At 40.6% G+C, this 27,273-nt stretch overlaps 2 protein-coding genes across 3 annotated transcripts in view; one reads left to right on the top strand and one right to left on the bottom strand.

The window, feature by feature from the left end:
• Positions 1-7,526, top strand: part of Lysmd3 (LysM domain containing 3) — an 11,150-nt gene extending 3,624 nt beyond the window's left edge. For both annotated transcript variants that reach the window (XM_021208685.2, XM_029544023.1), the window contains exons 2-3: positions 1,699-1,963; positions 6,250-7,526. In XM_021208685.2, coding sequence (XP_021064344.1) covers positions 1,709-1,963; positions 6,250-6,912 — 918 coding nt within the window. In that variant the 5' untranslated portion in view covers positions 1,699-1,708 and the 3' untranslated portion in view covers positions 6,913-7,526. The remainder of the gene's footprint in view (positions 1-1,698; positions 1,964-6,249) is intronic.
• Positions 7,527-11,279: 3,753 nt separating this feature from the next.
• The window catches only part of Polr3g (RNA polymerase III subunit G), a 40,993-nt gene continuing 24,999 nt past the window's right edge, over positions 11,280-27,273 (bottom strand). The window contains exons 5-8 of the mRNA XM_021208647.2: positions 25,463-25,513; positions 20,114-20,196; positions 18,067-18,210; positions 11,280-13,506 (exon numbers count right to left, since the gene is read on the bottom strand). Of these exons, the coding sequence (XP_021064306.1) occupies positions 13,420-13,506; positions 18,067-18,210; positions 20,114-20,196; positions 25,463-25,513 (365 nt within the window). The 3' untranslated portion in view covers positions 11,280-13,419. The remainder of the gene's footprint in view (positions 13,507-18,066; positions 18,211-20,113; positions 20,197-25,462; positions 25,514-27,273) is intronic.

Genomic DNA, 27,273 nt, shown 5'->3' on the forward strand with positions numbered 1-27,273 from the left:
TTTTTTTTTTTTTTTTTTTTTTTTTTTTTTTTTTTTTTTTTTTTTTTTTTTTTTTTTTTTTTTTTTTGATTGAGACAGGATGTCACTGTGTAGACCAGACTGGCCTTGAATTCATGGAGACATCTGCTTATCTCTACTTCCCCACTGCTGGGAGGCAGGGTGTGTGTCTCTATACACCATCATAGCTTCTCCTTTTCTTGGTTTTTTTCAAGACAGGGTTTCTATGTATAGCCCTGGCTTTCCTGGAACTCACTTTGTAGACCAGGCTGGCCTTGAACTCAGAAATCCACCTGCTTCTGCCTCCCTAGTGCTGGGATTAAAGGCGTGTGCCACGCCCGGCTCCATCATAGCTTCTTAAGACAGGGTCTCAGCCACATCTGGGCTCACATACCTGGAGGTGAGCTTATGAGCAATCCGACAACAATGAAGGGGTTCTGAGTGTAGAGTAACCGAAACTGAGGTGAGAACCAGGTATCGGGGCATCTCTGAGTGTAGAGTAACCGGAACTGAGGTGAGAACCAGGTATCGGGGTGTCTCTGTCACTGCTCACACTGCTGCATGCCTAACTGACTGCAGCCTGGTTCTGCCCGTGTGTGCTTGCTCTATCACCAGATTGCATGATGCTAATCAACAGATTTCGGAGAAAGCTCCCTACTTTAGAAAAACGTAATACAAAACAAAGAGGTGTAATATTTTTCTATTGTCATTTCTCAGCATTTAAATATCAAACAAATATGTTTCGGATAGTATTTTATTACAGTGTTTGACTTTTTTTTTTAATGCTGTTAGAGGACTGGCACATGACTTAGTGTGCAAAGGTTCTTGCTGCCAGCACTGGTGAACCCATATGGGTGAGGGGGAGAACTGAGCATCTGGGGTTGTTCTCTGACATCTGCTTGTGACAGCGCACACACTGTAAGCACACAGTTTATAGATTTCTGACTTGGGTTTCGTAGGAAATGGTTAAATGCATTTATTTGGCTTGAGATTTTGGACAGTTTCTGAACTGGCCCAAACCATGGGACATTGTGTGCTAGCACTGAAGGGAAGCTGCATGCTTAGCACTGGCATCTTGAATCATTTTATTGATAACTCTGAAAGTGCTGCAGAGGACCAAAATCCCAGCCAAAGTTCAGTTTTCATATAATGTTTTATATATATCATGGCTCTGGAGGCCAGAGGACAGTTTGTGGATATTGGCTTTCATTCTACCATGTGACTCACAGGGATGAACTCATGTGATCAGGCTTGGCAGCAAGCACCATCAGCCACTGAGCCATCTTAGTGTGCAAGACTTACCAAATCCGTGCGTGATAGAGAAGAAACCAGCACCGTGTCTCAGGATTCAGATTTACTTTTTGACTTTACTAAGTGGTAAAATTATATGCCAAATAATGGGTTAAAATGAACTTCTTGATTACCTGCTGTATAAACCAGTAAGCCTGGGGTTGTATAAAAGTGTCTAGGTGAACACAGAGTCCTGAGTGGAAAGTGTCAGCAGTGCATTAGCTGACTGACCTCTACCCACGCTGCCGACCCCATTGTCCAGGTGTGCACTACACTTCCACAGTTGCAGAACCTGAACCTAAATCCTACATAAGTAAAACAGTATTGGGAAAAGTAGTGCCTAGCCTGCAAGATGCATGTAAATCAGAGTTGATCAGCCACATTTCAAGGTTCTCTCTTTTCTTCTCCCAGATATAACATCATGGCGGGGAGGAATCAGAATCGGGCGATTTCCCTCCCAGGGATTCAAGCCAGTGGCCAAGTACATACTTTTGGTAATTGTACAGACAATGACATGTTGGAAGAAGATGCTGAAGTCTACGAACTTCGGTCCAGGGGAAAGGAGAAGGTTCGAAGAAGCACGTCGAGAGATAGACTTGATGACATTGTTATATTAACAAAAGATATCCAGGAAGGAGACACTCTAAATGCAGTAGCCCTTCAGTACTGCTGTACGGTAGGTTTTCATTTCATTTATTTTGAGTAATATTGTCCAGAGTAACTGATTTGTTCATTAGACTAACCAGGATTGAAGTAAATTCTGTGTCCTCTTTCCTTCTTCCTCCCTGTACCTTTTGCTAGTTTTTAATTTTAATTTTGCACAGAGATCTCCTATTCCTGTGGACATGACCTTTGCCTCGTTTTCTGGGAGTGGTTGAATTACTCTCAGTTCAGCCTTTCACTTTGGCGCGTTTCTGTAGCTTTGGTTTTTTTTTTTGTGCTTGTATATGTATCTACAGATACATATTTAGAGGTTGATAAAGAATTGACATATTTTGCTCTTTATTTACTGTGTATTATCTGCAACTTGTGTTTTTCATATCGTGGATATCCCTTCTGACCTTACAGACTTCATTGGAGGCTAGGAGAGGGCTTTGGTTCCCCTGCAGCTGGAGTTCCAAGCTTGTAAGCTGCCTGATAGGGGTGCTTGGGACCAAACCCAGGCCCTGTGAAAGAGCAGCATATGCCTTTTACCCCTGAGCTTCTATAACCCTTTTTTATTTTTAACATATAATATGAAATTCTATATCATTCTTTTCCTGTTTAATATTTTCATATTTCCATAAATGTAAAACATTCTTATACTTGAAATTCTTTTACTGGTGACCTGTTTATACTACTATGCAGTAAGAACTCACATTTTCATACATTTGCTGTATAAATGTCTATTTGTATATATGCTTAAATAAGATTTTTAAAAAACCAACTTCCTGTGGCCACGCTATTCTATGTAATATTTTTCAGGTTAATCTATTGCAGTTATTCATAGTATGTGAAAATAAATTATAGCGTTAGGTTTATAGATTAATAATATCGTTCGTTGGCTTGTTTTTGATGAGGTAGAGATGAGCACCAGGCATCACTCCTTAGCTGCCTTTTGTACAGCAGCATCACTGCAGTCACTAAGAACTGAAACAGGAAGGCTGACACTCGTGAACTTTGAAGGAGAGGAGGTGCGGGGGAGGGGCTGCATCGATTGTAAATGTATCTTTTATTCTCCTGAAGTAACTGTTACAGTCTGTGGCTTACTGATTCTGTCTGCTGGTCCTGGAAGCTTCTAGCCTCCCTGCCATCTTCTCTAGGCTTAGAATGTTTTCAGCCTCTGAGACTTGCTGCTCAATAAGCTCACCCTTTCTTGTTTTTTCTGAACCCTGGCTGGCTGGTTCAACTCAGCTGTTCAAGCTCAAACTCCTCTCCCAGCTGACTTACCCAGTCTGGCTTTTCAATCCTCTGAATTGTTCTGCTTGGTTTCAAACTAACTCTAGCAATCTTTTCTAATCTTCTGGCTCCTTCTCATTTTCTGGCTTGTTCTGTCTGCCTGTGTCTCGCTTGTGCTGTCTTCAACCTGTCTCTGTAAAGCTCTCCTGGTAACACTGCCTCCTTCTCCCTCTCTGGGCTGCTCTGCTCTCCCTCTCAACGCTACTGTTCTGTTTTCCATGAACTCTACTGTACCCCCGTACACTGCACTCTCTTCTTCCTGTACTGCCCGTCTCTCCCGTAAGTAGCGTCCCTTTCCTCTCTATTCTCAAGACAGTTGGGCATATCCTATTCTGTTAAATATTTCTGATTCATCACTTTTTCTGCCACTTAATTAGATATCTCTTTAAAACATGCATGTTTCCTTCTATAAACTAACTTTACCTTTGTTGTTTGGGATTAAAGGTGTATTCCAGCCAGAAGGATTAAAAGTGTGAATGAAGAGCTGAGTCACACCCTAACTAGAAGCAGATTTAAATAGCCTGTAACAGTCACTCATTGTGCCCCCTGCAAAGGAACATTCTCTTATAGAAGGACCAATGTTGCTCTGAAGGTGCACTCAGGAATTATTGCTATATTACAAATATATGCTGTTACAAAACAGTGATTAGCGGAACAAAAGATCAGGGCTGGAATACTAAGTGTGTCCACGTTAGCATAACAGAAAGCATGATTCAATATGCTTAGAGTTGTAGCCTAAGTATATGGTGAGTCTTAGCTGCAGTCATAGACTACCAAGCAGTTCTTAGCAAAGCAGATGTTAAAATAGAATGGAGCCATACTTTGGGGCTTGCCACTGAGTCTTCATTTGTTTTAAGACAAAAGGGGCTAATGTAGACAGGCAACAAGTTCTCTTTCTTTCTACTCTCTCATCTCCTGCTTAGTCTACAGTTCTCTCTCAGTAGTCATCCAAAAACACACTGTACACGACTTTGTCCAGTTGGATGGTTTTTCCAAGTACAGGTCACTAATCTGGTTCTGTTCATGAGCTCCCTCTTTAACCCTCTGCTTGACCTCCTGACACTCACTGCAGGCTTCAGAGACTCATACTACTTAATATTCAGTAAATGCTAACATTGCATGGATAAGCTGTAGTTCTCCACTACAAGTACTCTTTATCAATTGGAATCCATTAATATGCCCACCAACCTCATAAGGTAGGGAATGTTATTATTGGCATTTTACAGATATGAAAGGTTTCTCACCCTAAACCACATAGTTAATAGACACAGATGTGTACACAAGACCATGTGATATTGCCTTCCTCAACACTCTTTCCTCACACACAAGGTGTTGCACAGGCGCCCTCCTCTCACTGTTCCTCATAATCTTTTCTAGTGACTCCATCCAAGTCTCAGACCTCTGTCTCCACCCCTCCAACTTGACTCACTTGTATATCTCAGGCACCCGAAAGTCACCGTTATCTAAATCTGTGTGCATCCTCTTCCCACTATCCTCTTCTGTGTCTGAGTGGCCTCATCACCCATGGAGCTGACCAGGCCAAAGTGCCATCCTAGACTCATTCTACATCTCTGACATTAGTTGGGTGCCACAGGATAAGAACTTGAAGTGTTGACTTAAATGTAACAAATGGAACTAATAAAGGTAGGGAGCAAACCTGGCTAATGGTCATCTGAGAAGCAGCCCATCCTTTCTTCCCCTGTCAGAGCAGAAAGAAGAGGTGGGGGTTATAGTGTATATAAAGAAACCACGGGCCTCGTGTTAGAGTAAAGCTTGGTGTGAATTACACATTAAACATCAAGTACATGTTTCTCACATTTTAACTCTTTGAAAGAAGTATATGTATTGGAACACAGTCCAGGAATAGAGCTGTGTGAGGAGAATTCTGAGTGCTTGTGAGAATACTCCAAGAAAACAAGACAAGTATCTCATTTGCTTCAAAACCCAGCATTGTTCTTAGTGTAGTGCACAGAAGTGAGTTCACATCAGACATTATTCATATTTCTTTAAGGGAAACCACGTTTTTTTCAAACATTTGTGGCTTGTACTTGTGATTGTATTCTTTTTGTTTGTGGGGGTGTGCTTCGAGACAGGGTTTCTCTGTGTAGCCCTGGCTGTCCTGGAACTCACTTTGTAGACCAGGCTGGCCTTGACCTTAGAAATCCACCTGCCTCTGCCTCCCAAGTGCTGGGATTAAAGGCATGTGCCACCACGCACGGCGTGATTGTATTCTTTATTCAGATTCTTTTTTTTTTTTAAAGATTTATTTATTTATTTATTTATTATATGTGTGTACACTGTAGCTGTCTTCAGACACTCCAGAAGAGGGCATCAGATTTTTGTTACAGAAGGTTGTGAGCCATCATGTGGTTGCTGGGATTTGAACTCAGGTCCTTTGGAAGAGCAGTCGGTGCTCTTAACCATTAAGCCATCTCACCAGCCCCCTTTATTCAGATTCTTAACCCTTGGAGTATAAGTTGTCTCACACTCTGAATAAATTTGGCTATTGCCTTACACAGCTAGAGCAGGAAACATAGCTTTAATATATTTGGTGCAGCTTTTCCTGTCTAGAGATAATTAAAACCATGGTGCACTGTGGTGTTAACGGCATTTTACTTGTGATAAAATAAAGCACTTTTAACTGGGTAAGTTAAAGTGCTTACACTCTACTTGTCAGGTTGGAATAAGGAACATTGGTACTAGTAATTGTTCATTCACAAATTTCTTGCAGACATACATTACCTGTGGTACATTTATATAATGTACGAAGAGAAACAGCAGAATATATGAGTATTGACTAGTGTTACTATAATCTAGGTGATAACACCAAGTTGTTTTTGATTTTCTAACACTAGATAAATTTAAGTGTTGCAATTATTCTCATATACAAGGAAACCTACATCTGTGTGTGGTAACAGCACTGATGGTAAGAATGTAATTGAACTGTTTTCTCTCCAAAGTAAGTGAATGAATGAAGGTTTAGTTTGAGAATTCAGTTCAATGTTGCATTTTTCTTTTTTGCAGGTAGCAGATATCAAAAGAGTTAACAATCTCATCAGTGATCAAGACTTTTTTGCTCTTAGGTCTATCAAAATTCCAGTTAAAAGGTTTAGTTCTTTGACTGAAACTCTTCATCCTCTGAAAGGAAGACAAGTTTTGCATCCTCCACCTGTTCCATATTTTCAAGAGCAAGACATTGTGCCAGCTGATGACTCCCTTTCTTCCAGTGAGTCAGCTGGCAGTTTCCTAAAAGAAGTGGACCGTGACATAGAAGAAATAGTCAAGTGTACAGACACCAAGAAGGAGAACCTGAATGAAGTCGTGTCTGCCTTAACTGCACAACAGGTCCGATTTGAACCCGATAACAAAAGCATTCACCGAAAGGATCCGTATTACGGAGCAGACTGGGGGATTGGTTGGTGGACAGCTGTAGTGATAATGTTGATAGTGGGTATAATAACACCAGTGTTTTATTTGCTGTATTATGAAATTTTAGCTAAAGTGGACGTTAGTCACCATTCAACAGTGGGTTCTTCACACTTGCATCCAGGACTCACACCTCCATCACAGCACAGAGAGATGGAAAATGGAATTGGTCCAACAAAAGGAATACCTGTTGGTCAACAAGATGACCACAAACTCTATAGGCAAGACCCTCAGGCACATGATGCTCAACACAAAACGTAACAGTGAGCTGCGATCAGTGTTAGTGGTTATGTGTGCATATGGAATATGGTGACTCAAATATATCCTACAACTGCTTTGAAGTCATAATCTAGGACATCAAAGATGGTTTGTTTTTACCTTTCTAAATATTCCTGAATTTTTTACAAATGGACTGTCTATGACACCTGCATATGCTATATTGAGACTGGTCAGTCCATACACCTGCTATATCAGGTCTTAAAGCAGAAAGAATTTAAATGTATGTCTAGGAATTCTAACTTAGAAGATGCTGTCATTTTTTTATTCAAGATTAGTTATGTTTAAATTTTAACTTTTAAAAGATTACCTTTTAGTTTAAGGTTGTTCATGTCAAGGATTCCAAATGCTTACAACTGAAGAAAATTTGATACCATACTTATCACCAAAATACTAATTGTAAAAGTTTTAATTCTAAAATTATTCCTGACACCAAGTACTTAACACTTAAATTTGAAACTTTAAAAATATGTTAAGCATATGTGCTATGGAAGCAAATGTAGAAACAGATATGGAAACATAGTTTATAATTTGTATAATACAGGCTAAGAAATAGATTTTAAGAAATAGATATTTTGAGGCAGAGGCAGGCGGATTTCTGAGTTCGAGGCCAGCCTGGTCTACAGAGTGAGCTCCAGGACAGCCAGGGCTACACAGAGAAACCCTGTCTCGAAAAAAAAACAAAAACAAAAACAAAAACAAAAAAAGAAATAGATATTTTAAGACCTCCCAAATAATGTCATTGGGTTGGAAACTTCCCATTTGATCACAAGGACACTGGAATGGGTCAAGATCTATTCCTTAAAAAAAGGAATCCTTTATGACTAGCTCTTCAACCTCACCTCCACTTCTTCATTTTTAAAAATACTTGTGTCTGATATTTGAAGGCACTTTTGTAGTTCTTTGATGAAGTGTTATACAGAAAAGCCTATTCAGCAAATTTCTCTTTAGATACTGTGACTACTTATTGCTGTTATAAATAGTAGCATGCCTTAACCAACACCTAGTGCCTTACGATGTTACTGACATGAGTTCGTGTACACTGCACAGTCAAAGTCTGTGTCGGGTTTATTGACTGGGCTATCATTTCACAGGCCATGTAGATCTGTCTGTCTCCACTTTTAAGGATAAATTAATGAAGTAAAAACAAATTTGTACAACCTGCCTCTGAAGTCTTGCAGAAGAAAATGATTCATTAAGCAAAAATGAGTAAACAAAACTTTTACATTAGCAATAGACAGATTGCTCTATTTGGCACTCTATTGACCTCTGCTTTTAAAAAAAGAACCTGTCCAATTTAGATTATCCTCCTAATCTGCATCATCCAGTTGAGAAACATGCCAAAGGTGTGTGGCTTGGTCAAAAGGGCTTAATAGTGGCATTTTCTACGTCTTACGTGGGACAACCAATTTGGCTAATTGGTATGTATTGTAAAAATATACTTTTAGGGAGTGGAGTCTGGTTTGTGTGGGTTTTGTGTAATAAAGTGCATATTGTAAAATATGTTACATTACCTCATTTTTTAGACATTATTTCCTAAATCAATGTTTCAGCTTTTTAAACATTTTGTATAACAAATTCAATCCTGATAACAAGGAATTATTAATATCTATTTGTTATATTTGGGATTTTATATACTTTCAGAAGAAGCAGCATTATAAAAAGGCTGACGTGGAAGTCAATCACTTTAAAGCCCCTACATCAGAGCAGTTTTAGAAATTTTTCTTTATTTAATAATAGGTACATTTTGATAAATTGATCCTTGAGTAAATCTTAGTTAAAATAATTTTTTAACATACCATGTGCATTTTGAAATCAGAGTGATCTTTAATTATGCTCAGTGTTAACAAAGCCAGTTTACATTATCTTTATTAAACCTGCTGAAAAAAAAATCAAGTTTTAGGGTAAAAAAAAATGCAGATTTCAGGGCAGAACAGGCTATATAAGCTCTTTTCCCATCAAACAGAGGTGGTTTAACTTGGAATAGTAATCAAAGGGTCTGATCATGTATATTTAAAGGAGGAGGTATATTTGCTGGTTAAAATACTTTCTGACTTGAACACCCTTTTTGAAGGAAATGCAACATATATCCTTAGGACACAACCAAGCAATTTCCTTTTCCTATGTATCTTAGAATTATTAATAGAATATAATTCTAAATGTAGAATTATGCTTTCATCTTTAAAAGAAAAAATTAAGCATTTAGTAGAATTTTTAAAAATACATTTAATGTACATTTGCAACCTACATTGTATTCTAAACATCAGCACAGTTGTTGTGGTTTGTTACTGTGGATCATGTCCAAGCCCTTGCGTTTTCTTTGAGGCTTTAATTTTTATGTGTTCACCTATGTGGATGCAGTTATAAAAAACATAAGAGAAATGAGTCATAGCCATTGAGTTTATTACTTCACCTAAAAAATTGGAATTGCAAATAAAGAAAAATCTGATATCGTTATAGGGCAAATTTCTGACTTTGTGAAGATTTAGTACCTGGTTGAGTTTTTTTTGGACCAGTGGATAATTATTTAAATATATTCACTGTCCTATCTACAAAACCAGGTTATGATCTGCTGGCCATTAGGAAGGAGTATGTAATCGCTAAAATTTTCTTTTCTGGTGGATTTTGATAAACTTTTTTCTTTTTTTCTTTTTTGACTCTGCTTTTTGGTGGTGTGAGAAGTTAGTTCATTAAATGAACCACTCTTCGGTAATTGATTGTTAGTCTTTAGTAAAAAAAAAAAATCTTATGACATTACCTCACTGCAGTGCAAAGGCTATAGTTAGAAACAGAAGTGGAGATCTAGACTCAGAGTATTACAGAGTTAAGTTATTTAAATACTGCATTATCATGGGACTGTTTCTGATTTTGAATTACAGCACTGTTGCTCAGGAAATCAGTATTTTTTTCTACGTATGTGCATATTGCACTTAGATCATAGAAATATATGAATGCTTTATTTAATTCACTTGATGTATGTAAAATCTAGGCATCTTTTGTATAATGTATTTTATATAATTGCAAATGTATTAAACCATTTTTGTTAGCATGCACATCTGTAAAACTGGTTTTTAAACCTTTGGCCTGGTTTTTCATATTTTTAAGGATATGCAAAGTATAATAAAATTTCTATTTTATTAATCAATTTGAAAATGGAAGTTGTTGAATATAATTGAATAAGCAAATAGCTTATCTTTCTAGCTATCTGAAATACATTTCTTCACATTAGTTCTTTAAAACCTCAAGTTTTGTATGTTTTGTATGTGTTTTGTTCATATTCACACATACTCCCAGCTTTCCCCAGGTCCCCCTCTCCCCTGTGCACCCAGCATTGTGTCCTTTAACACATACACACACACTTACACACATTGATGCTCCAGTTATTTTTCCGTGTGTGCCTCCCTCCGGAGTGTGGTGGTTGATAAGCAGGAGATACATTCTTACAGAAAACTGGCTCTTATTTCAGACGCAATCTTTTGCCACTTGCTCCATGGCTAGAAGAGGACTGTGTGCCTAACTCCTTCCCTGGCCATACTGGGATTGAATCTGACTTGAGCTTGCACAGGTCTTGTACAGGCTGTCACAATAGCAATAGTTCAAAGGTGTAGCTACCTCACTGTATCCAGATGTTTCCAAGTCATCTATTGTCTCTGGCTATTAACATGCTTTCCACCTTCTCTTAGATGTACACCACATATATAAAGGCTATGTATGTAGAGACACACACACACACACACACACACACACACACACACACACACACACACACAGCAGACATGAACCATAAATGAGATAGGTTTTCAGGGGAAACTTCTCTTTCCCATATAATTTTTCCATTTTAAAGTGGGTTGACATTATAGTTGTACTTACAATTCCTCTGACACTTGTCACTTGAAGGTGTAGATGGAAAGAAGGACAGCAATCCTCTGACACTTTGGCATCTTCCAGCAACTGCTGGAGAAAACACTCTCTGCCACATTAAGGTAAGCGGTTTCTTTTGTTGTAATGGGGTGGGATGGGGCTTGTTCTACAACCATCGATCAATGAATAGTTACTTTAGCAGGAAAAAAATCAGAATTAACTTGTTTTTTCTACCAAATAAATGTTCACTGCAAATCATCTTGGTATTAAGGCAAAATTTTATTTTTTTTTTAAAGATTTATTTATTATTATACATAAGTACATTGTAGCTGTCTTCAGACGCACCAGAAGAGGGCATCAGATCTCATTATGGGTGGTTGTGAGCCACCATGTGGTTGCTGGGATTTGAACGCAGGACCTTCAGAAGAGCAGTCAGTGCTCTTACCCACTGAGCCATCTAGCCAGTCCCCAAAATGTTATTTTTTAAATTTTGTATATGTAAACAAATACAGAAAAATCAGCACGTGGTAACTAGTTTTGTTACGATAATGTTAAAGATATTTTATCACCAGTCCCAGTAAGTACTCTTATCTAACTATTAAGAAGCTATCTCTCCACAAAGTAATTTCATGGACTCAGAACTAAAGTAAACAAGATGTATGATAATCAAGCAGCCTGGAAAATCTCATCTTTCCTCTAAAGTATGTTTAGAGTTGTAAACTGATCTTTCAAACGAGGATGGGCATCCTTAGATGCCAAGAGTTCCAGAGTCAATCCTGTGCAAAAGCTCTTCCCCCTGGGTGGTAGGCACACACCCTTGAAGACAGTGGCAGCTGGGGAAGAAGTCACTGCCAATACAGCTCCCAACTGGAAAAGTTATCTGTGGAGTTGTAATACTGGAAGGAAACAGAACCAAAGAGTGTCTATGAATAGAATCTTGTTTGGCCCTGGTACCAAATGTAAGAGAATAAAGTACTTTTTATTCCCAAATAACAGCATTTGCCATTATTACTAAAAACTTAATGTAAGGTCCCCAATACACTGAAGCTTTAAAGACTTGGTTTCCACTAGGAGTCTTACAACATTTTTATAAACTCCTGAGAACTGGATGTAAGTGTTCTGCATTATACTGTCAAGATGGCTCTCAAACCCATCAGGAAGTATTTAAAAAAGTATTGCCATTGAAAGCGATCCTTTACCTGAGAAAAGAATTTTGGAATCTCTCGGAATCATACAAATAAACTACGGTTTCTAACACAGGTACAAGATTGGAAATCGAATTATAACTCAACAGGAAACTCTTCCTGACAACTATTTCACTTACACAGTACTACTTACAGAGCAAAAAATTGAAGACATGATTGTTTCTGTAACGTAAAAGAAAGCATATCTGGTCAATTCTGGTTAGTGTCTAAACACTATAAATTTTCCTATAAATTTTTATAGGAAACTATTTACAAGTGGAGAAACTAAGGCACACAAACTTAAGCTTAATATCAAGGTTATCTGGATCCTGAGAGAAGAAGCAGGGCTCCAGTCTCCAGGTCACAGGATAGTGAGGAAGAAGTCTCCCACTGGGAAAAACGGATTTTCGTCCTGTAGGCAGATACTTTTAGTACATTAGTTTGGAAATGCACACTATGAATTCCTTTGAAAATCTTTGGCATGTTTTAAAGTCCTCAGAGGTGAAGGGATCTGGATATTTTCTCCTGCAAAATATAAAACTGCAGGGGAGTCACCCTGTAAGTCAAAACAAAAAGAATCAATCATAATTTCAAACTGACCTGAGATTTTACAATGATTATATAATTGATTTGCAGTTTATGAGTCTTGTGAAATACAAAGGAGGGCACTGCCCTTCACCATATTCACACACACACCATTTTATCATGAGGTTTATACAACCAGGACTTGTTTCCAGTTTAAGTCAAGAATTAAGCAGTACGTCTCAGTGCCCCCCCCCCCCCCAGCCCAGCAAGTTGAAAGTGTCAGACTTACGACAATGGAATCATTAGTTTACACACTGCCAACCGAATGGCTTGGAGTTACTCCCAAGGCCAAACCCTGAGAACCTTCCACCCATGTGAAAGTCTTCGTTGTGGCTAAGATGTAAACTGAAATGGACTTCATCCAGGTCACTGGTGTTCGCTGAGAGCCTGTTTCCTATCAGCATAACTCTGTTAGGAACTCAGGCATGTTTACAAGGTCAGCTTATGAGGTCACAGCATGATAAAACAGAATGTTCCAGGTAAGAGAAATCATTGTCCAGTTTGCTTTTAAAGTGCCCCACGTGCAGTAGTAATCCACTATGACTAGTAACACTTTCTACTGAAGGTCAGCAGGTGAGCCAAAGTGAGCTTTTTAAACTGTGAATACACAGAGTGATGCTAAAACTCTTTAGAAACATTCAAATCCAGATCAAACAAAAGCCAGAGAACCCACAACCGCATTGCATAATCAGAGGTGTGGCAGAGGTAATGGAGTAAGGTCATGGGGTGTAAACACAAAGTTGTTCTCAAGAGTTGGATACAGAACACTGCACAACAGAAAATATGGACTTAATCCTTATCCAAAATAAAGTGGATCCAAACACTCGAAGCTGAGCCCCCCAAACGTTTGGGGGTTCCACGGCTAGTAGGTGGCTTCGTCCATGTTGTCATCGCTGTCTACACCAAAATCATCCCCGTTGTCGAAGTAGGAGTTAATGTAGTCATTCTCCTAAGTGAAGGGATGAATTCCTCAGTCAGTAAAGTGATTAGAAGGCACCATTTAAGACAATACAAAAAAGAGCATCTCTGTAGTTTATAGATACCAAGTTGAGGTAAAAAGAAAACACAGAAGACTTGCATAGAAAGTCGCGCTTGTGTGCTATCCTTCTTCAAAAGCAGTTTTCACACATTTTGATCAGCCCAGCTTTCTTTTAAGTACCCTTTTCTACTGTGCTCAGGTGCTGACCAGTTAAGAGAACAGAAAGGGCTGTGACTCCACCTCAGTAGGAACGCCCTGTGCAGCACTACTTGGTGGAGCGATTAGGGGATTGAGGAGATGAAACACTAAGCATTTGTTGTACCCATGCATGGACCATCAAGGAAGAGTTTTACCCTGCACCAGAACCCAGGCATGAAGTCACAAAGCTTAATGGCACCAGCAGAGACTTTCCCTTCCAACCCAAACCTATGGGAAGCGACACTACATTCGTCTCAGGATTTTTTGGCTTCTGGCCAGGTGTCAGTTCTAACTGAATCCTTAAGGCTATAAAAAATGCGTGCCTTTTATCAGAACTTCAAAACTCCATTTGATTACAGACAGATTACGACTTCTCGGACAGCTGCCGTGCATAGGTTTGTCACAGAGACTTTTGAACCAATCAAAATTTAACAGTAGTTAGATATTTGATCATATTAAGTGCAAATACACTGTGGTGTTAGAGAGCTCTTACATTTGTGTCCACACTGAGACTCTTAGGGATGGAATGAGATAGAACAATGCTAAGGACTTGTTTGATTCAGGGTAGACTGGGGGCATGGAAGGTCAAGGACTGGCAGGCCGGGATCTGATGCATGTACAATAAACGTGAGTGGAAAATTAGCTATGCAGGAGGATAGTGGCTCACACCTGTATTCCCAGCACTGAAAAAACTAAGCAGAAAGAACTGCGGAGTTCAAAGCCTGGATTACATAGATAGCAAGACCCCGTTGTACCCCCTCAACCCTATCGCCTAAATATCCACATTTCAACTATTTACAGTGAAAACAGATGACATTCTCAAAAGAAAGCTTTTGGAAACCCAGCTTTCTTTTACAGATTAAAAACAACAACAACAACAACAACAAACCCCATCTAGAATGTATATGTTCATTTGTGTTTTTTATATTACTTTCTCTTCCCTAAATCCTGCAAGTTTATGCATCCAACAAAAACCCTTTGTAGATCCATAAAACTGGCCTAGCTTCTCTGAAGCCTAGAAATCCATAAATGTCCAGACACCAAGCCGGAGCCCGGGGCCTTTGTACTAGGGAAGGGGTGGCTGGCAGAGCACTCAGAGGAAGGCACCCCGGAAACAAGGCCTCGGCTCTGTGCATCTAAGCAAACATGAGCAAATGAATTCCCACCCAAAGGCAAGGAAGACAAGCCCTGGCGTTCAGTCAAGCACTGTACACACGCCTCGGGTCCTTACTCGAAATGTTTGGTGACTCAGCCGCTGACAGCGATGCTAGCAGTCCTGCTCAGGCATAGCACAGCTGAGCCCGCTGAGCCTCTGGCCTGAGTGGCTCTTGCTTGGTTCTCCACTGAGTTCCAGACTCATTCTTAAGCTGAGTATTCAAATCACTAACAGCAAAAAAAGTCTTTTCTTTATTTAACATAGACATGTTAGCAGATGAAATACTCCACTATATTCATTAAAGTGAAGTATTTATCAATGAGTAAGTTAACTACCATGAAATTTCAATTAATCGATTAAAAAGACCGAAGAGTAGAACTTTCAAGTAACAAGGCCTCTAATGGAGCTCCCTTTCTCTCTAGCTTTGCTTTTTACTGAAATACAGCTATTTCAACTTCGGATTTAGACCCTCCCTCTGGTGCAGTTCTTCACTGATGCCTACTTGACCGCTCTTAAATTACCCAAATCTGTTTGTTCATTTGTTCACTACTCTATAGTATGGCTGCGGTGCCCCAGCTGGCCCGGACGCTCTAAGTAGACCAGGTGAGCTCTGCATTCCGAGTGCTGGGATTAAAGGTGCGCTCTACCACCCCAGCTCATGAGCTCGGAATCGTGATGATAACCTTGGACTTCTGAGAATCCTGACCCCAAGTACTGAAATCAGGAGCAGGTGCCTGGTTTGTGCCCTCGAAGCACCCTGTTCTACACCACAGATTTATCCACTGTGTCGTAACTGTTGCCTTTCTTGTTTGTCTCCATGAGGGGAGATTAACCTCTTCTCAGTCTCATGGCCAAGCATAGGTCAAGCACGTACTTCAATGTAAAGATCACTATATGCAAAATGACAAGGAAAAAGAGCCACACCCAATGTGACGTAATGGGGTAAGGACACCACAGCCAGAGAGATTGAATACAGAAAATACAGGTTAAATAAAACAGCCCTGGAGAACGCTGAGACTCAAAAGAACAGAGGGAAGTATAGAAACCACCAAAGGTGCAAGAAACAAACACAACACGAGAGGCATTCTATCTAAAAACGAGGAGCAGCAGCCTTGGTAGCTGTGGCACACGATGTAAACTGTTTACATGGGAGAAACAATACTTTAACAACAGAATTATCTTACGTCACGCAGAGAAGCAAGGGCTAGAAAGCTCCAGAGACTCAGCAATGAGGTAACAGCACAGAACTGGACCAGCTTCTCAAGAGCAACACGAGCCAACGGCGGCTCCAGAAGCTTTGCCACAGGCAGGCCGGGTGGACACAGGACAGAGGCGCTGTGCTTCAGAATTAGAACTGAGCATGCTCACAATCACAGAGGAAGCAAACACACAGAAACAGCTGAAACTGTGGGAAGGAAGGTGGGGCAACTCGGTTCACACAGGACTCTGCCACTGTGGGGTCTGTGTGTGTGAGTCACTGAATCCAAAGGGGGAGAACGGAAAATCGAGAGTATTTCCTTCAAAGACGTTACTTTCTTTGTGAAGCCGCTAGCACTGGGTAAGACTGAGGGAAACTGAATATTCAGGATCATCAGAAAAACCTCCTGTAGAAAGATGAGTTAACAGGAGGCACAGAAAAAATGTTAGCTAGCGAGAAGGGCTAGTGGTTTTAAGTGGGAGTATCTGCGACTCCTCACGAATGGTTTTAAGCAAGTCTGGTGGGAAGAAGGGACAAAGATCAGAGAAGACAAAAGGATGTTCCAGTTCACATGGAAAGACAGAAAAAGGGTGAAGGGTGGGGCAGGGGCCAAGCACCGTAGAGAAAAGAAATCAGGAAGAGAACAAGGCAAAACTAAGTGTCAGAAGAACCATGGCAACAGTCACATCAGCACAGAAAGGAAATAAAAGAGGGTCCTAAAGACAGCTGGGGACAAGCGACAGGTACTTAAGACGACTCAGGCTGAGAGGCAGCTCAGTAACTCAAAGTATCTGCTGCTCCCACCGAAGTCCCTGGTTCAGGGCCCAGCACCCGCACTGCAGACTCCAGTACCAGAGACTCCACCCTTCCCCTGCACTCACTGGGCACCCAGCACACACACAGTGCATGGAATCAAACACTCATACATGTAAAATAAAACAAAAACCCATTGTCTAAGTTATATAACAGAATGAATAAAATACTCGGGAAAATCCTGAAAAAGAAGGGAAGCAAGTGAACCTACTGGAAACAGAGTTTCTAGGACATCTCACGGTTGTTCCAGAAAGATCAGTGCAAACAGACTTCAGAGTCCCAAGTAGAACTTGGGGATCTAATAACGGCTAAATGAGGAAAGTAAATCATTTCACAGGTGAGCTTAGCAGCTGGCTAGCCATTTGTAAACAGACAGGAATACAGCCATACTAATTATTCGCATTGCAAAAGAATGCAAATTTTCATACAACCTATTTAAAGCATGTAACAAATATTTCGCAGCTGGAAAGTTCCAGGTAAGGAGAGGAGTAAGTTCAAGAAGCTGAAATGGAGCGAGGACAAAGGTTGCCAGAACGGATCCTTCCTATAGCCAGTCCTCAAGAGGCTATCAATAACCACGTCACCCTGCTCAAACGCCTTGATTAACTGCCGCTTTTTGAAATAAACCATGTTTCTAAAAACCAGGACTTCTGAGTCCCAAACCCAAAACAACAACAAGAGCTGTAGCCAGACACCTGAGGACAGCTTTAGTGATGCCCTGCTTCTGAGGGGCTTGAGCGAATGGTCCTTCAGGGATGCCCTTCTCGGCCTCTGTGCCTAAGACCTTTGGTTCTGCAAACCTGGAGTTTTATGTGCATAGGTAGGAACTGCACTACTTGCAGCAACTTCCTTAACTGCTTGCTTGCAGGAGATTAACCAGTTACTTTGATCTCCTGATTTTAATTTTGCATTATTATCACTTTTAACCAAGCAACTGATGCCAACGATGGGAATATATTTCCAGTTCTATAAATGGTTTTGTTATTGTTGTTTGTTTTTGTGACAAGGTCTCTCACTGTGATGTAGCCCCAGCTCCTCAAACTCCTCCCAGTCATCCTTTTGTGATAGGATTGTGGGCGTGGTTTGTTTGTCTCACGGACCACAGGCCATAGCTAATCTTTAAGGTTAGACATCAGTCTCTTATCTTCTTCAGACAGACTTTTACCTCTTCTTGCTCCTCTTCATCGTACTCCTCCTGTTCTGCATCCTCCTCGCCGTCTTCCTCGTCATCTTTCTCTTTCTCTTTGCTCGCTTCTTTCTCTTCATTTTCTTCATCTGATCTTTCACCCTCGCCTCTCTTTTCCAGTTCCTGATAAAGTGAGATTTGTTAATGTACATGCAAATGATTACTCTTTGATCCACACACCCAGTTCCAAAAGGAGAGCTAGGATCATCCTTGCTGAATCCTAAATTGTGGGGTTACTGGCCAGCCTCTCAGGGAAGCTGCAGCCACAGCCTTCAGGGCAACACCCACTCTTCATTCTGTTTATCACTGAGCCTCCCTCAGCTACTCTAGGCTTAGAATTCTAATGCGTAAAGCTTTCTTTTCAGGATTTCTATCCTACTTCCTTCTAAAATGTTTGACATGATTCGTCCATGCTCTTTAACTGCTCAAGCTGACTGTGCAGGTGTAAGGAGAGAAAGACTGACATCTGGAGAGGAGATGCAGACCCAGAGCAGTTCTAGCTTAGACACTGGACAGGCACGGAACCCCCTTCTTCAGGTAAGACATAAGGAAGGTGTGCAAGCCACTGCTTTGAGACCTGACCTAATGCTAACTCTGTCCAGAGATGCCACCATAATAAAGCATGAAGCTGCTTTTGTTGGAGACAACCAGAAATAACCACTGCTCTGTTAAAACTGTAAACGCATTAAGATTTCTATGTTTAGAATTTTCTGGAAAAGGTGGCAAATGTCAGCACCAAGGAAGCACAGTTTGTCCTAAGGAAAACACCCAAAGTGAAGGGCCATCCACAGAGCACTGTGCGTGCCTCTGGAGAGCTTCTCCAAGCTTCCCATGCAGGCAGGACCAGACACAGTCCATCATCATTCTACCTAGTGAACCTGACGCCTGCTGCTACTCCATCACTGATCTTCCAGATGTACATTTTGGCCATGCCTTATCCAACCGAAACACTGTTCAGAAAGGGAAGCAGTAAAATGAGGAGCTTCCCATGGAGCAGCTGTGCCCAAGAGGCCAGCAACTCTACTCACGTGATACGCTTATTATAAATTCTCAGCATTACTAATAACAGCAAAACACCAGAAGAAACGATGTTCTCCAGTAGCACATTAATGATGTTATTAAGTAATTACAGTTCATTCTCACAGGCTGACAACAGAATGAGGGAGCTCTGAACAGTCATACATGGAGCCATGCCTATGACATTTTGTTAGGTAATAACGTGAAAATGCAAAGGTGTAGCATATTATCTTCATCACTGACAGGGGAACTCAGGCTGGCTCAGCAGCTAAGAGCCATCTTTCAACATCTATGGGCACCAGGCACACATGTGGTACCCATACATACATACATGCAGGCAAAACACATACACATAAAACAATAAAATAAAGTTTAAAAACTAAAAAAAAAAAATGACAGGAGGAAGTTCTGTATTTTTTGTGAATTAAAGTATTTCTGAAAGAATATATATGAATTTGCATAGTTCTAGAGTCCACAACAAGAACATATGTCACAGGCAGGGAGGAGACAGCAGTGTCAAGGTACAAACCTAAATTGTGTTTGTTTTGATTAATGATAGGCAAATAAATTCCAGAAAATGCCATCTTTGCCTCAATACAGTCTTCTAATTATATATTCCAAAACACTGGGGTGTGGGGGTGAGGGGTGAAAGAATCACATTCCAAAGAGAAAGCAGAACTTTTGTAAAGAACCATCACAAAGCCAGTGTGGTTCATGTGTCTCCCCTCCCCCACTCCACAATCCAATACAATGGGGGAGTTAAGGGTATAGTGAAAAGAAGGCCTGGGGCTGTGGGCAGAGCTTAAAAAGTCAGGGTGGGAGCCCCCAGATAGCAGAAGCCCTGGAGGGCTCAGACAGGAGAGCTCTTTCTCCACAGCTCCATGACAGAAAGCTCAACCCTAACTTAAGCACTGGCCTCTCTTCTGCCAAACAAACCCACATGATTAAAGGAGAAGGCTGAAAGGTGGGGGAGAGGTAGTACCCGTTCACATTATAACTACCAACTTACCTCAATCGTTTTCAACACATCTGCAGAGTTCATGAGTGAAGCACCCTTGCCTGCAGCTTTGCTCGGTTTGGGTTTTGGATCCCCTGTAACAAAAGCACAGCCTCTTAACAGATTCTCTCTCTCTCTCTCTCTCTCTCTCTCTCTCTCTCTCTCTCTCTCTCTCTCTCTCTCTCTCGATTTCTTTATTTTATATATACGAGTACACTGTAGCTGTCTTCAGACACACCAGAAGGCATTAGATCCCATTACAGATGGTTGTGAGCCACCATGTGGTTGTTGGGAATTGAACTCAGGACCTCTGGAAGAACAGTCAGTGCTCTTAACCGCTGAGCCATCTCCCCAGCCTAACAGATTTTCTACTGTGCCAAGGAGAGCAAGAGCAGCACTTTCTAAGCTCTGGTGCAGCTCTATGGCATACCAGGCAGGCACGTCATTTGCTCTAAGCAATGATGGTCACTTTGCACAATACTATTTAGACTACAACCAGGTATATTTTGACTAAGCACTGACACTTTAGTCTTACCATTAATATCATTAGAGACAAAATATATAGCATCACTTGAGACAGAAACACTAGAGTAACAAGAAAAGGCCCTGCAAGGGTTTCTCGGTCACCCATCCCTCAGTGAAGTCTGTTTTAACATGAGCAGTACCAAGCAGATGTGAAGCAAAAGACGTGCAGGGTAAATCTGCCCTGGCAAAGGGTTAGAAAAGAGACTTCACCTGATATTTGCAAGAACTGTTTTCATAGTGAAAAGTAACAGCTGGTCACTTCACATCAATGAAAGGAAATGTTTCAACAAGCTAAAGACCCACAATTTGTTTTACTCTAAGCAAAATATTTCATTTCCAGATTATTCTAAAACAATGGGCAATAAAAGAATTATTTCCTCTGGAGGCAGAGGCAGGCGGATTTCTGAGTTTGAGGCCAGCCTGGTCTACAAAGTGAGTTCCAGGACAGCCAGGGCTATACAAAGAAACCCTGTCTTGAAAAACCAAAATAAATAAATAAATAAATGAATTATTTCCTATGATGAATGCCAATTACCAAGGAATTCTTATAAGCCATAAACCATTCTCACAAGATGAAACGATTACAGTTATTTACCAAAATCAAATACGCCCCAAATCCTTAGGCATCAAACACCAGGCTCAGAAAGACTTAGCTGTATTAAAGATGAGCACTAAAAACGATCTGCAGACTACAGCGGATGACCCATAACCGGTGGACTTACAACCTTTAAATAGAGTCACTACTGTGGTTTGAATAGCTGTCCTTACCCTCCCCTCCGGCATATACTCATGTGTTTGAATGTTTGGCCCATAGGGAGTGGCACTATTAGGAGGTGTGTCCTGTTGTAGTAGGAGTGGCCTTCTTGGAGGAAGTGTATCACTGTGGAAGTAGGTTTTAATGTCATATATAGGATCTTAAAGAGAGAGAGAGAGAGAGAGAGAGAGAGAGAGAGAGAGAGAGAGAGAGAGAGAGAGAGAGAGAGAGAGAGAGAGAGTGTAAGCTCTGCCCAGTATGGAATCCAGTCTCCTGGCTGCCTTCAGATCAAGATGTAGAACTCTCAGCTCTGTCAGCACCATGTCTGCCTGCAAGCTGCCATACTTCCTGCCATGATGAAAATGGACTAAATGTCTGAAACTGTAAGCCAGCCCCAATTAAATGTTATCCTTATAAGAGTTGCCTTGGTCATGGTATCTCTTCATAGCAATGGAAACCCTAAGACAATAATTGCTACTAGGATAGTGGGGTATTGCGGAAAGACCTGACCATGTGTTTTGGGGAGTATTATGAAATGACTTTGGAACTTTGGGCTAGAAAAGCCATTGAGTGTTAAGAGGTCCGTGGGATGTTCTGTGGAAGCTTAGAAAATATTAAAGTTGAGAGCAAAGAAGAGGATGGAGGCCTGATTTGTGAAATTTCAGAGAGAAGACTGAAGACTCTATCACAGCCATTTGCTATTTTGATTTATAAACCTGGTGCTAAGAAATGAGAGGTGATTAAGAAGAGACCAGCATCACTGAGGTGAAATCTTCTGAGAAGTGTTTCCCGAGAGCACAGAGAAGCTGTGTTGCAGAGGTAGCCAAGGTTGTATCTCATGTTGGTAGCTGGACTTAGTAATGTGTAAAAGGCACCCAGATGGCATGGGGTTGAAGGCATGATGGGATCATAGAGAGCCGCTGATGCTAAGAGGCTCTGATGCTTCGAGAGGCCAAGAGAGGCCACTGGTGGTGGTGCTGCCTGGGTGGCAGCTGAAGGCCCAGGGCTGAGGGGTCATTCAGAGAAGATGAGGCTTGGTACGAGGAAGAGAGTGGAGTGAAAGGTGAAAGTGGAGTCCAGTTATAGCAAGTGACCCAGTAGTTTTGGAGATGTCAGCACCATGGGACAACCACCAAGAACAGCAGCTGCAGTGGAGTGAAGCCGGCCGGAGCCTAGAAGATAAGTATGTGTGCTGCAGAGGGCAGAGCTGGAGCAAGCCATGGCCAGTGCATCAGCTCCTGCCCCCGGGTTCCAGCCCTGCTTGAGTTCCTGTCCTGGTTTCCCCCAATGATGGACTGTGATCTGGAACTGTAAGCCAAATAAATCTTTCCTTCCTAATTTGCTTTTTAGTCATGGTGTTTCATTACAGAAATAGAAGCCCTGATTAAGACAGTTACTTCGCAGCTCTTAAATTAATGAAGTTTCAGGGGGAAAAAAAAAAAAAAACAACTAACATTAAATGACTTTTATTGTCCTCCTGGAAGGCAAGGACTGTTTAATAAGTACTCAAGCATAGGATCATGTATGACCAAGAGCTCCATAAGTACTGGAACACTGACAACAACTGTTAGCGGAGAAGGCGATCCATTCACACCATAAAGTCATTTTCTCTAAGGAATTTTTATGAAGTAATTTAATTTCACAATATATACAATTATTAGGTGAATACTACAAAAGTTATATATGTTATATATAATATATAATGATTATATATATATATATATATATAATTAAATTAATTTAAAATGCTTAATTTTTTATTTGGGGGTGTATGGGTATGGTGTGTGTGTCAGAATGGGATATCAGATTTTTCAGAGTTTGAGTTACAGACATGTATTACCTGATATGGGTTCTGGGCTCTGAACCCTGGTCCTCTGATGAATCAGGAAGCACTCTGAACCACTGAGACTTCCTTTCAGGTACAGTTACTATTGTTTTACTAAAAAGATGAGTCCCAGATTCAACCCACTCATCTTTCCTTCTCTGTGTTTTAATACTTAATTCATGCACACATGCTCACATTTGGAAGGATCAAATCACCAATAGTACAGAAAGACTGAGTTTTTTTGCTTTGTTTTTTTCTTGAGACAGGGTTTCTCCGTGTAGCCCTGGCTGTTCTGGAACTCACTTTGCAGACCAGGCTGGCCTCGAACTCAGAAATCCGCCTGCCTCTGCCTCCCAAGTGCTGGGATTAAAGGCGTGCACCATCACTGCCTGGCCAGAAAGACTGTTTTTATCCTAAAATGTTGACATGAAAATTTTCCTTAGTTAATTAACTATTTCTTTATGTGTGCACATATTTGTACTCGTTTCTTTCCATATCTATCAGAAGCTGGTTCTTCAACAAACCTCTGCCACCTTTGAGCCCTCTGTGGCTATCTACCTTCATGTAGATCAATATAGGCCATCACAACTGGGAGGAACAGACACAAAACCTACACTGAGCACAATTAAAAATACTAGCACACATGGGGAAAGAAGATGTGATTTTGTTTTTCAATAAATGGAAATCCTTGCTACCAGAAGCGGTACATTAGCTGTACTAATGTATGAAGCTCCAATGATACCAAGATAGGTAAGTTCTTAGATATCCAGTCTGCTACACATGGTAGCACATGACCAGCATTATCTACGCACTTACATGTTTTATCATGACGGTAATGGTTCATCCACTGTGTTTCCTCAGAACTTTCCCCAGACTTCTGAAAAGCACGTCGTATGTTTTTTTTCATATTGTGTGTATGTGGGTATGTATGCCTCTGTGTCTCTGTGTGTCTCTGTGTGTGTCTGTGTGTGTTTGAGAGTTGACTGGCTGGCCAGTGAGCGCCCAGGCTTTTGGAGGTGGGTTCAGCAGTGCTGAAGTTTTTCATGGGTAACAGAGACCTGAACTAAGGTAACCCTTTACTGACCAAGCCATCCCCCACTCCTTTCATGTTGTTCCTCCACCTAACCGTAAGCTCCAAGAAGCAAGAAGAACCACATGAACTCTCTCTGTTCTTCCTGTTCCTCGTGGCAGTGTCTGGTGATAGCAGACAATTATTTATTGAATGGAATTATTAAAGAATAAACAAAAATATATACTTTGGTATCTTTTTATCTAATATAAAACTCTTTTACCAGCTCTTCATTTTTTCCCTAGTACATGCCTTTCTTTTTAATATTATGTTGATGTTTGGTCTGTTGCTAGAAGCCGCCATGAGAGGGGATGCACATGGACAGGAGAAACAGCAAGTATCTGGGGGAACACAGCTGGGGAAGTCGGCAGGCCAGCAGTTAGAAAAGCAGATCAGGGGTTACCTCCCACACCAAGTAATTATCAAAGCCAAATAAATACCCACAGTCTGAGTCGCATTCATTTTACGTTAGACAGGACTAAGTTTTTGTTGGTTCAATAGCTCACTAATGCTTTGTGAATTTCATAAATATATACAATGTACTTTTTATTCCAATGTGTCCTCCTCCTCCCATTAACTCCTCCCAAGTTTCACATTCTCTTCCCAAATTTATATCCTCCTCCTTTTAATAATCCACTGAGTCAAATTTGTGAACTCAACACTGGCCACATTCTTAAAGGCCGATTCTCCTCCCACAACAGCCAACAACTGTCAACAGTGCCCCCGTTTTAAAATGTGTCATGTAACAATGTAGCATATAGCCAGTGAGATCATAAAGATCTACACATATACACATGAGACAGTCTGTATAGTAGAGTTCTTTGCTATCACAGCAAATTTTCACAATCAAAGAACGAGATTGCCAGGCGTGGTGGCGCATGCCTTTAATCCCAGCACTTGGGAGGCAGAGGCAAAGGCAGGTGGATTTCTGAGTTTGAGGCCAGCCTGGTCTACAGAGTGAGTTCCAGGACAGCCAGGGCTACACAGAGAAACCCTGTCTCGAAAAANAAAAAAAAAAAAAAAAAAGATATTAATTCAAGAAAATAGAAGATTCAAAAGTCAACAGCCACTAAGAGGCAGTAAAACAATCAAAATGTCAGACATGCTTAGAGAATTTGCAATACTGAGTCTAACTTGAACTTCAGCAAGACTCTTGCAACCCGGACTACAGTCTATTAGTCAGGGTACCTTTTTTGCATTTTTTCCTTGGCATCATCTCTCTCGGAAGTCTTCTCCAATCTATGTGTACAAAAGAAAGAACAGAAAAGTCTCAGTGTCCTTGGTGGCTCTGGACTTAGCTAAGACAGCAACATTTCTTATTATCTGCTCGTACAGATTTAGTCTGGAATGTAACAAAACAAAACCAATATAAATAGAATGACCGTGACACAGTTTCTCCTGTAGAGAAAAAGATCTCATTAAACAGCTTTGAAACGGTGTAATAGAGTGTCTTGGGAAAAAAAATCTTATGGAAATTCTTTGTGGATGTTACTATGAAGATGACAAGTGCTTTCTTAAATATTATTATTTGGCTACTTTGTATTTTGTAAGTTGTCTGTTGATATATACATATTATATAATTTTTTTCAAAAGTTAAGGCAGGTAATCAAACCCAATACATAAGACATAAAATAATTTTAATAATTGTTTGAAATTTTCAATTAAAATACTAGTAGTTCCAACATATAAATTCTCCCCAAGGAATGGCTTTTGGTTGCATTAACTAAACAAATCCTTTATTTATTTACTTGCTTTTAATTTTCTGGAGGGTGCTAGAAATTTAATTCAGGGCCTCGTATATGCTAGGAAAGTATTCTACAATCCTTAGTCTCATTTCTAAATATAGATTCAAGGGGGCTGGAGGGCTAGATGGCTCAGTAGTGAAAGCACTTCCTGGTCTTCCAGAGGACCCAAGTCCAGTTTCTTGCACCCCTACTGTGTGGCTCACAACCATGCATAACTCCATCTCCAGGAAATCTGATGTCCTTTTTTGGCCTTCTCAGGCCATCTACACACATTTGGTGTATACACAAACACATGCACATATGTACACACAACACAAATATACAAGTTAAAATATTTGAAATATTCAAAAATGGTTTAAAGATAAGGGCTGCTGATAAAGGAATGTCAGAGTATTTTTACAAAATAGTTAACCATTGTTATCATTTTACCTACAGTGATAAATTTTCATTTGAATATATTTTAGTTTTAAACTTCTTAGATCATAAAAAAGAATGATTTGGAAAGGGGTTCCCATCCTCGCCCCACATCTTAATATCAAGGCAAAGAGAACACTCTACTCTGGGAAAGTGACAAGCTTGTTAATGACATTTACAGTCACCTCAGGGCAGTTTCTATAAAACACTACTGTCAGAGGTATAAAAGGATGCATGGCTGAGGGACGGCAGTATTGCTAAGAGACCCTGACATCTCTTCTATGGGGACTGTTTTCTGTTTATAACATAAACTGGTTGAATGATGTTTAAGGTCCCCTCCATCTGTTGCTATGCATTGTAACAGTTCTGAATGCTAACAACCAGTCTCTCGGCATCTTTCTACCAAAATGGTACGCTAGTAGCTAAAACTTGTCTATGCTTCATAGAATATGAGAAAGTCTTAAAGTGTCCTTAAAGTGATTTTCATTTCTAATTAATTACAGGAGGGGAAAAAAGACTCTACTTTTGACAGCTAAAAACAAAGAAATCGCCCAAGAATCTAATAAACTTTTGTAGTACTTGATAGTGAAGGTGGTCTTTAAAAAGTATTTTAAGGGGCTGGAGAGATGGCTAGTGCTTTAAGACTGCTTGCTTCCCATCCAAAGTTTGGTTTCAAGTACCACACCAGGGAGGTCACAGCAGTCCTAGGATGCAGGGTATCTGATGCCTCTGGCCTGGGATGCTAGCCCCAGGGTATCTGACTCCTTCTTCTGGCCTCCAAGGGACTCACAAGCATGGCATAGACACACACACACACACACACACACACACACACACACA

The sequence above is a fragment of the Mus pahari genome, chromosome 11 (genome assembly GCF_900095145.1).
Source record: "Mus pahari chromosome 11, PAHARI_EIJ_v1.1, whole genome shotgun sequence".
Classification (NCBI taxonomy): domain Eukaryota; kingdom Metazoa; phylum Chordata; class Mammalia; order Rodentia; family Muridae; genus Mus; species Mus pahari.